Here is a 10,521-nt window from a genome sequence, read left to right on the forward strand (position 1 = left end):
CTTGTGGAAAAAGACTTCTAAGAGCAGCCTCGTTGTTTCGAAGCCATGGGGAATTCTGACTTTAACCTTGGACCCTTAGAGTATTGATGAGAAGTAAGACTTACAATGATGCCCAACTGATGTGGAGATCTAGTGTTGGTCCATCAGGCAGAAGTCGAGCGTGGGGAAAGTGAACTTCTCCTTGAAATAAGAATAATGAGTAGATGTCAGATAATTTATTGAAAAAAATGGTGAAAACAAAAAATAGTCAGTGGCCAGGACTTGCATAGAATTTATGCTTCTTGACATTTTATTATGGTCCATCCTCACTCAGGATTTTAATAGACTGAGGAGCTGGTGTCTTTACACAATGATCTTTCTTGCTATCCACTAACTATTGTTTTTGAGACAAAAACTTACCCAATCAAATGTTATCAGAAGAATGCTCCCAAATTAGTTCTGTCCTTCAAGAAAATTTTGTACCAGTTTGATCTGTTTAATTCATGTGTTCAATTACATATAATTCCTTTATTTTACTTTACTGACTTTGGCATATGAGCATTTGATGAAATCCGATATCTTTTCATCACATTCTATCATAGGTTGAATGTCATCTTTATTTGAACCAGAGTAAGCTACTGGACTACTGCAAGTCAAAAGACATTGTTCTCGTTGCTTATGGTGCTCTGGGAACCCAGCGATATAAAGAATGGTAATCAGTTACAAACAGTAAATTGGAAGGAAGACTGTTAATTAGTACCCCAACACTCAGTTCCCAGAGAGATGGGGATCTTTCTTTAGAAAAACCTGGTGAAGCAGTATCTTAGTTTCTTTTTCTGTTACTCTGATAAAATACTCTAGTGAAAGCTACTTACGGGAGAAAGGACTTATGGTTCACAATTGAAGGGCACAGACCATAAAGCCAGGAAGTCAAGGTGTCAGGAGCTTGAAACAGGTGACCACTTCTCCTTAACATCAAGAAACAAGGAATGATGAACACCAAGACTCACATCACTTTCTCCCTTTATACAGTCCAGGATCCCTTGCTCAGGGAAATGAGCCAAGGCAAAATTAATATGGGTCTTTCCATATCAGTTTTTCATAAGATAGTCTCACACAGGAATCCCAGAGGCTCATCTTCTAGGTGATTCTAGATTTTGTCCAGTTGACAAAGATAGACATAACCATATGTATAGCCATCACACCCAGGCTAGAATGGGCCCTCTACTGTGGTTTGAAATACTGTAACATAACCAAAACCTTGGCCTTGTGAGCTCATTCCTCCTTTGCTTCTAGGGTGGACCAGAACTCCCCAGTTCTCTTGAATGATCCAGTTCTTTGTGATGTGGCTAAAAAGAACAAGCGAAGCCCTGCCCTGATTGCCCTTCGATACCTGGTTCAGCGTGGGGTGGTGCCCCTCGCCCAGAGTTTCAAAGAAAATGAGATGAGAGAGAATTTGCAGGTGATAAACTCTGCTCCTTAGTGTTCTTATACAATATTTTCTATATGCTTGCTTCCTTCAAATCTATCGAAGTTTTTCTGATATCAAGCCCATATTCTTAGCATTTCCTAGGCATGTGACTTTTCAAGTACATTGAGATATGTTTTGATATGAGAAATGTTATGTCTGTGACATAAAGTCACCATGGCTTGACAGATTTAGTGTTGGAAAAAATGTAGATATTGGTTTGCATTGTCAAACAAGTACTGTCTACCCTTTTCCCATGGACTTCTTTATTTTCTGAAATAACGGATTTTGCCTCAGAAATCTTCATTCTTATAATTTCTATGGTTGTTATATTATTTCACTGCATGATCAAATATTCTAATATTCATACACATGCATGCCTACATATATACTTACAGAAATACAGGCATATGCAGGTGCATACAGACAGACATAGTACGTTCGTACATACATACATATGTGCATATATGCTGGTCAATTGTAAGTTCCTGTTACATACATTTACTTGGGTTATTCTTTTAAAATGTCAAGTAAATATATATTTTTTTTCAGAGCTGGGAACCAAACCCAGGGCCTTGCGCTTGCTAGGCAAGCGCTCTACCACTGAGCTAAATCCCCAACCCAAGTAAATATATTTTATTATTACATATTAGCAGTTACTATAGAAACTACTTTTACATAGAAATTTAATATATAGAATTCTTATTTACTTTAGTGTTCATTAATTTAAAAATTTGCCTTAGTTTAGCCTGAAGTTAGTGAAAATTATCTGTCTGCACTGAGTCCCTTCACATATCTTTGAGGAACAATTATACATGTTTTTGGGATGATGAGGCCTCTCAAGCTCAGATGACTGACTGAGCTCTTCCTTGGTTTCATATAGGCTTCATGTGACTGACATGTTTCCCAGAGTTTACTCCTGCAATTACCTATAAACCAAGGCAATGAGAAACCGTTTATGACAAACACAGAGTTGATCCATCATGGGGTCTGTAAAGTTCAAATGTCCAGTGCAAGTTACACAGCAGCCAGGATTCAAGGGGTAGGAATAGACACCACATCCGTGGGTGAAGGAGATAGAATACTTCAATGGCGTGCAGACCAAGAACTGTGGATTATAATCAGTCTGCTGCATTTGTAGTCTCAATGGCATTTACTATGTAATTCAGAAGTGGTTGCTGAAATATCTTCTTCCCAAGTTTTTATTAGTTTTGATTTCTTCTCATGAACAAAGAGGATTTACTACAGCCTTCACACTTTTACTTCCTGTTTGAGATCACATCCTTTTGCTTGTTAGACAAATGATTCTACTTCAGTATTTTATCAAGAGTTTGTTATTTACCCATAAACTGTTCTCAAGAATGCTCCCCTCCAAGTGATTCCCAATAGGCAATCCTCTATTGCATATCCAGTTGGAGCCATAACTCTCAAATGTATCTAGGATAACAAAAAAAAAACAGGATAGCAAAAACCATTCTCAATAATAAACGAACCTCTGTGGGAAGCACCATCTCCGACCTTAAGCTATGTTACAGAGCAAGAGTGATTAAAAACTGCACAGTATTATTATAGCCACAGGCAGGCAGATCAATGGAATAGATTTGAAGGTCAAGAAATGAACCCAAATACCTTTGGTCACTTGATCTTTGACAAAGGAGCCAAAAACATCTAATGGAAAAAAGTCAGCATTTACAACAAATGGTGCTGGATCAACTGGTGGTCCGCATGTAGTAGAATGCAAATCTATCCATTCTCATCTCCTTGTACAAAGCTCAAGTTCATGCGATTCAAGGACCGCCACATAGATCCAGATACAATGAATCTAATAGAGGAAAACTTGGGAAAGATCCTAAAACACATTGGCAGGGTGGGGGTATATTTCCTGAACAGAACAACAATGGTTTATGCTGTAATATCAACAATAATATTTTTAAAAGCCTGCTCATTCATTCATTTGGATAAGTCTTAACTTGCACAATATTGAAAAAGCATTGTTTAGATTTTAATTATTTATTGATGAATTTCAGAAATCTAACTCCCCATTGAAGACACTGATTTGTATGAGGTATTTCAAAAATTTGCTCTAAATATGTTGGAAACTATGTATAATAGTCTTTTTAGTGATCTACTTTTCTTTCCAAGCTACTCTTGAGATTATCTCGTCTGTGGTGTTATGCAAATTTAATATCTCTCAAAAGCAATTTCTTTAATTTACTTGGTATTGACTAACCATGAATGTTTTGGTAAACAATGTTCTTCATTTTTAGGAATGTACTACTTCCATTGCCCTTGATTCATAATATGTGAGTCATTCAAATGCAAAAATATTTGTACTTTTCTGGCAGGTTTTTGACTTTCAGTTGTCTCCTGAGGACATGAAAACACTAGATGGCCTGAACAAAAATTTTCGATATCTTTCAGCAGAGTTGTAAGTAATGTTGAGGAACACCTCAGCTCAATGTGTTTCACTTCAAGTAGTTTCTTCCCTCTTCCATTCATGCGGGTTCAGAAACTAAATGCCCTATTTGTCAGCACATTTCCCATGGAGATAGTTAATAAAATATTTGTTTCTGGGTTTCTGAAATGCAGACATGACAGCACAAAGCACAGAGAAGGTTTTGAAAGTCGTATTCAAAAGTAAGAAGAGAACCTTCCAGTAAAGGTTTAAGAACTTAAATAGCCACACGAAGATCTTAACAAGATTTGATACAGGCTGCAGGCTTGTTGCAGGGTACTGGATCATGCTGTGACCCCCAAGATTGTGTTGTTTACTGGAAATCACCCACCTTTAATCCGAGAGCTTTCTGCTCACTGTAAACAGAATTAAATAAAGTCAACCATAGGTCAAGTGGCAGAGCAAATAACCAGTTGACAGGGAGACAATCTGAGAGTTCAGGGTTCAATCCCCATTTGGGCCACCAAATATTGTTTTTTTAACAAAATCTCCATCTTTCAATTTACCAATGAAGACTTGGGAGCTATATGCTGGGGTGAAATCCTACAAGCTCAGAGAAGCAGAACAAGCATCCAGCTGACCTTCCTCTTCAGCTGATGCCTCAAAAGGAAGCTTTCCTTGATGCTATCTCAAAAAGTCCTTCAAACTGAATGTCCTTTCACTTCCACTTCCTGTGTATCTCTCTATCTATCCTCTTGATTTCCTCTTGCTCTATATGTTTTTTTTCTATGTTCACTTCCTTTCAGCTAGTTGCTTGCTCAGCCTTCTGACCTATGGTTGGCTTTATTTAATTCTCTTTACAGTAAGCAGAAGGCACTTGGATTAATGGAGTGCTAGAGCTGAGCCTCATCAGAACTAGAAAATGTTTTTTCCAGTAAACGACAAAATCATGAGTTTCATAGTTTGATCAAGTATCCTGAATCATAGATTAATAATGATGACAAACATAGAATGCACATATATGTACATATGTGTACATATATGTGCATATATGTACATATATGTGCATATTTATCTCAACCTGTCATCTATAATCTATCGAGCATTGTTTATCTACTTATCTATCTATCTACATTCTACCTATCTTCTGCTGGTGAGAAGTTTTTGTTCTCAGTAGAAATAAATATGATAATGCTTGAAGGAGGATTTGAATATCTACACTATAAAATGGGTTATATGTTAATTATCATTATTAATGTATTTGTGACTATAGAGAACAATAAAGGCACAGGGAAATTGTAACTCAGTGATTGAATCAATGTTATACATAATGAGTGTGTGTTCTCAAATTTTACAAGTTAATAATATTTATCACTGCATATTTTGGATTGTTAGTCATATATAGCAGTTTACCCATTTTGCTGATAGTTCCTTGGACTTGTGAGCCCATTGTTTTTACACACATTCTTTTTCTAACTCAGTCTAATACAATACATTGTAGATGATAGACGTGAGTGAATCATTCATGGATTATTGAGAGTTAAATGGAAGTGGAAGTGGTAGGCTTCAATGTATGTGTTATGATGTTTTTGTATTGCACTAAAGATAACATAATGCTTTTCCCTCTAAAGATGAAAAATATTTTGGGAATTCTTTCTTTGATTGATACAGAAAGGAAACTAAGGGAGATGAATATTTATGAACACTGGTCTTTGTGTTTTCTGTTCTAGGTGAAGGGACATAACTTAAGAATAGATAAATAGATATAGATATAGATATAGAAAATATTTAAAATTTTTGATGGAACATTGCAAATGACTTGAGACTCTCTTATTCTACACCTAATCAGAGAATGAAATGATTAGCTCTCACCTTGATTGCGGCTGTCTAGGTGTCACATTGTTACATTGCAGATACAGACCATGGGGCTCATGTTTGTCTTTGTTTCCTATTTAGTCTTGCTGGTCACCCAGAATATCCATTTTCAGAGGAATATTAACATGGGGAGCTAGTTATGATTTCTACCTGCCATCCCTGTGTGTGGACAGTGATGCTGATGATGTAGCCTAGATGCTGCTGGATGGACATATTGTTTCAGATCAATCTGGACGGCTCAGCAACTCACATTCAGCTGAAGCTCCAGCTAATGGATGCAAAGAAAAGGAAAATAATTTTGATGATACTCTGAAATATAAAATTTTCTCTTCAAAAATATTTTCCTTGTCCTTTTGTTTTTGTTTTTGTTGTTTCTTGGATCATATGACAAAAAAATAGGTGGCGTTTGGATAACAATTCCGATTTATAAACATTTCACTATAGGGAAAGGTGGTGTTTTCATTTCAGTGAATGGCTGATAGTCATTTATGAGTCAGCAGGCCTCAAGGATTCAATTAGAACACACTTCACAGAGTCCAGGAGTCTCATAGTCCAAGACTCCCAGTACAGAAGGTCAGGCAAACTTGGCAAGGTTAACCAACAGTATAAGGGCTCTTTACCTGCTTAGCATTAGGATCTTAGAACTGAACACAGAAATTCATGAGATAATTTGTGCTAAAGAGAGGGGATGAGAAATAGCCCAGTAGGATCAATAAACCTCAAAATGGGGGACTTCAGGAGGAGAGAGTTGATCATAGCTCTACCTAGAAATGACGCCAAGGTATATATACTTTTAGGTATATAACATAGTGATGTTTTTTTTTAATCTCTTGGAACTAAAGTAATAGGACAGCAACTTATTGCTGTGTACATGGTAAAATTGTTCTTGATGAAGGCACCATTGGATACAGCCACAGTTTTAGGGACAGAAGAAGACCTAAGCGTTTATCATATAAGATTATAAGAATTTTAATAATTTATATAAATTACATAATAAAGATCCTTACTTATGGGATACAGTTTTCCATTTGTAATCACATTTAAATTTTTTAAACATTTGCTTTCAATTTCTCACCATATCCTCAAAGCTTCTACAAAGAAGAGAACTTACCAGTGCAGACTGTGGGCAGGATAGAGCAACTTTGAAGTTGCTGTACACGGAGCAAAATGTTCCAGTTCTTTTCTTGGGTCCAGGACATTCAAATGGAGATACTGGTATATAGTATAATGTCTAAGTAGATGAAAGGGTACCAGGATTAAAAAAGAAAATATTCAGATCTCCTCCAATGTGGACAATGGTGGGAATGTGCTGGAGTTCAGGAAAAAGGATTATGAGTTATCAAAATCCACATTTGCCTTTATGAGAGCAAGTAGGAGGAGTGTAATAATGAACACGGTAGTGACAGAGGAGGCAGAGGGAAACTGAGTTTGTGGAGTAAACACAGTTGACATAGAGTTAAAAATGCCATTTTCTGATTGGGAAATTCCATTCATTCTCATAATTAAAGGATAAGCTCTTTAGCTTAATTTTTTGAGAGGCTACCTATAGGTGCAGACTACTACAAGACTGCCAGGGGCACATTCAGTGTCTCTGTGATGATCAAGTATGTGGTAGAGGTGGAGTGTTTTGTGTGATATGAAGAGAGGCACAACTGGAGAGATGACAGTAGTGAGAAACAGCCTTATGTGAATAGCCTGCTCTGCCCCCTGAGGCCATGGTAATGTCCAGGCCCATGCTACTGCTGAAGGCCATGTCTGGATATATGGCCTGCAGCATCAGGTTCAGTGGGGGAGAGATGACTCTGGTGGTAGAGGCACTAGAAATCAGACAGGCTAAGCAACCTAGCTTAGCCCAGATCCAGGCCCAGATCCAGGCCCAGATCCAGGACTTTAAGTTGACCCACCCCAACATCTACTCTGTCTATGAGCTGCTGGAGCTTCTGAAGGGGCCAGTTCTGCAGACCTAAACTGGCAGGATCTTCATGAATCAGTACAACAGGAGGATAACAGAGATGAGTCTTAGTGAGGGTCCAGTATTGATAGTATAGCAAAAACCAGAGGCCTTGGACCAGAGCAATGGCTCACTGTAATGAACATTTGCAAGAAATGCTGGTTGGGCAAAAGTGTATACTGTGTGACTAAGTGTAACTTACCACAGCTTCCATGGTAAGAAGTTTTTATTTAATCTTTTATTTTTTATTTTCTATAGTGGGGGATGTTACAAGGACAGAGAGAAGATATGGAAGGACTAGGAGATGAGTGTGTTAGGTTGCATGTTTAAAATTCACAAAGAATCAATAAAAATAAATTAATATTCTCTCATTCATGTTTTAAAGATTTTAATATAATTAGTAACATCTCCTTTCCTTCCTCTAAGCCTTTTCATATACCATATATGCCGCCTTCTCTCCTCGCTTTCAAATTCATACTTTTTTAAAATTGTTGTTGTATACCTATATTAATATATACATATATTTATTAATACATAAATACCTTTTTCTGAGTCTATATAATGTTGCTTGTATACACTTTTTTTGAGACTTACCATTTGGTATACTATAACCAATTAGTATAGTCTTCCCTGGGAAAGACTGTTTCTCCTGCTCTCAGACTTACCTAGTTGTTTGTAAAGAAACCATTTTTAGAATTGGACATGATAAAATGTGTTTATAATTCCTGAGAAAGCAAATAGTACATAAAGCAACCATGTACCCTTCAAAACTTCAGAAATAATGACTGCTTAAAACTTCAAGTCTTCTTGTTTTTATCACACATACAATATAACCATGTGACAGTGGATGATAACATGTTCCCCGCTCTTTGAAAACATTCATTAAAAGCCTTATTCATGTATTTAAACATTCTTCATTGATGTAAAATCTATATGCTCCACTTACAATTATTTCACATTATTGCAACTTTTCAAATCCTATACAGATGCTCTAACATTCACAGCCATGCAATGCTTCCCAACTCTTCTATGAATTACTTTTATGAGCTCTAACATTACATAGTCGTCTGTGATTTGACCACAGTGATAGATCCTGATAGCTGTAGAAGAGGTGAAAGTCATAATTGGTGCTAAGGTTCAGTTTGGCACGCAGTTTACAACAGTAGTTAATCATTCTACATCTAATCATGACTCTACTGCTCTTTTACTGCAATGTTCTCACTACACTGTCATGACTAAGCACAATAATTACTAAGCAAAAATGTACTTGCCAAGTAAGGGAGGTTGAAAAGCTTATTTTTCTTTTCAATTTTCAACTTAGATTCTTGAGAGTCAAAAAGTCAGAAACACTCAATTGTCATTTTAATGCCCTCTCTGTGTGTACTACTGTGAGCATGTCCTGTAAGATATCTGACTGTTTCAGTGCATGTCTGATTAGGAAGAGGCTTTGTGGGCTGAGGAGATGGCTCTGTGGATAAAATGTTTTGTTGGCTTACTTTAAATTATTTTACTGTGTTCTTATACCTCTACCTCCTTTCTGATCTTTTCTCCACCCTAATCCCTCCCAATTCCTTAAAAGTAGATAGGAGAGAAAGAAGGTTAGAAATGAAAGGGGGAGTTGACCTCTATAGGCTGCTCTCTGCTGATTAGGGACTTTGTCTCTTGGGCCTACTCTAATCATTGTCCATCAGGATATCCCCAACTTCTTGTCAAACTGCAACAGCAAGCAGAAGCAGCCAGCAGAGCAGTAGCAGGAGTAGTAGAATCAGCAGTGGCTGCTTTCTTCTTCTTCTTCTTCTTCTTCTTCTTCTTCTTCTTCTTCTTCTTCTTCTTCTTCTTCTTCTTCTTCTTCTTCTTCTTCTTCTTCTTCTTCTCCTTCTTCTCCTTCTTCTCCTTCTTCTCCTTCTCCTTCTCCTTCTCCTCCTCCTCCTCCTTCTTCTTCTTCCTCCTCCTCCTACTCCTCCCCCACCTTTTCCTCCTTTCCTCATTTCCCTCTTCTTCCTTTTCTTCCTCTTCTCATTCCTTCTCCTCCTTGCTCTTCTCTTCTTCCACTTTGTTTTTCTTCCTCCCCATCTTCTTTCTCCTCCTCTCCTCCTCCTTTTCTCTCCTCCCCTTTTTATTCTTTTCCTCCTCTTCCTTCCATTTTCTCCTTTCTCTTCCTCCTCTTCCTCCTCTTCCTCCTCACCTTTCCTTTTCTTCCTCCTCCTCCTCTTCTTCTGAGTACCTATTACTCCTTTCCAATTTGTGACATTAATTCCTTCTCCAATGTCCCTAGAATTCAACTATTTGCAACTGGCAAAAATTATGCACCTCCTAGAGCACTAGAAAATCATAGTTAATGGCTGTGGACAAACTGAAGAAAACCTACATTCCACACCTGGGATTAAAACAAAAAAATATATTCATATAATGTAACTGTGTTTTAAAAGAAAACAAGGGGTTGGGGATTTAGCTCAGTGGTAGAGCGCTTGCCTAGCAAGCGCAAGGCCCTGGGTTCAGTCCCCAGCTCCGAAAAAAAGAAAAATAATTCTCATTACAGTGGTACATGTGTAAGTATAAGGATCTGAATTCAGATTCCTAGAATCCAGGTTAAAAGCCTGTGTGTAGCCTGAGTCTTTAATCCCAGTGTCTCTATAGCTGGGTAGGAGACAGAGATGGGAGAATCTTTACATCCCATCTCTGTTGGCCCAGGTGAAATAACTACTAACATTGTGTAGAGCATGTAAAACTATTTACTGTGGTTCAAGATATGGTCTTACTCTCCTGAAAGATGTTCTAAATATATCATAAATCTTTCTCCTGGGGACAAGGTTTGTCACCTGGCTAATCCTATAATCTTAGCCCCTCCTTCTC

At 37.5% G+C, this 10,521-nt stretch overlaps 1 protein-coding gene and 1 long non-coding RNA gene across 52 annotated transcripts in view; one reads left to right on the top strand and one right to left on the bottom strand.

Moving 5' to 3' along the window:
* Window positions 1-6,056, top strand: part of Akr1c13 (aldo-keto reductase family 1, member C13) — a 32,624-nt gene extending 26,568 nt beyond the window's left edge. For both annotated transcript variants that reach the window (XM_087591142.1, NM_001170342.1), the window contains 4 exons: window positions 582-691; window positions 1,276-1,441; window positions 3,793-3,875; window positions 5,799-6,056. In XM_087591142.1, coding sequence (XP_087447268.1) covers window positions 582-691; window positions 1,276-1,441; window positions 3,793-3,875; window positions 5,799-5,841 — 402 coding nt within the window. In that variant the 3' untranslated portion in view covers window positions 5,842-6,056. The remainder of the gene's footprint in view (window positions 1-581; window positions 692-1,275; window positions 1,442-3,792; window positions 3,876-5,798) is intronic.
* Window positions 1-10,521, bottom strand: part of LOC134482872 (uncharacterized) — a 52,020-nt gene that overhangs the window by 9,842 nt on the left and 31,657 nt on the right. For 16 of the 50 annotated variants that reach the window (XR_015641760.1, XR_015641773.1, XR_015641785.1 and 13 more), the window contains 5 exons: window positions 6,829-6,948; window positions 5,868-5,985; window positions 2,790-2,884; window positions 855-947; window positions 105-180 (listed from right to left, as the gene is read on the bottom strand). This is a non-coding gene — a long non-coding RNA (uncharacterized LOC134482872). Of the gene's footprint in view, window positions 1-104; window positions 181-854; window positions 948-2,789; window positions 2,885-4,233; window positions 4,259-5,867; window positions 5,986-6,828; window positions 6,949-10,521 lie in introns of all 50 variants that reach the window. The other 34 variants (XR_015641755.1, XR_015641783.1, XR_015641768.1 and 31 more) reach the window with 5 other exon arrangements.

This window comes from Rattus norvegicus, chromosome 17, assembly GCF_021556685.1.
Source record: "Rattus norvegicus strain SHRSP/BbbUtx chromosome 17, alternate assembly SHRSP_T2T, whole genome shotgun sequence".
Classification (NCBI taxonomy): Eukaryota; Metazoa; Chordata; class Mammalia; order Rodentia; family Muridae; genus Rattus; species Rattus norvegicus.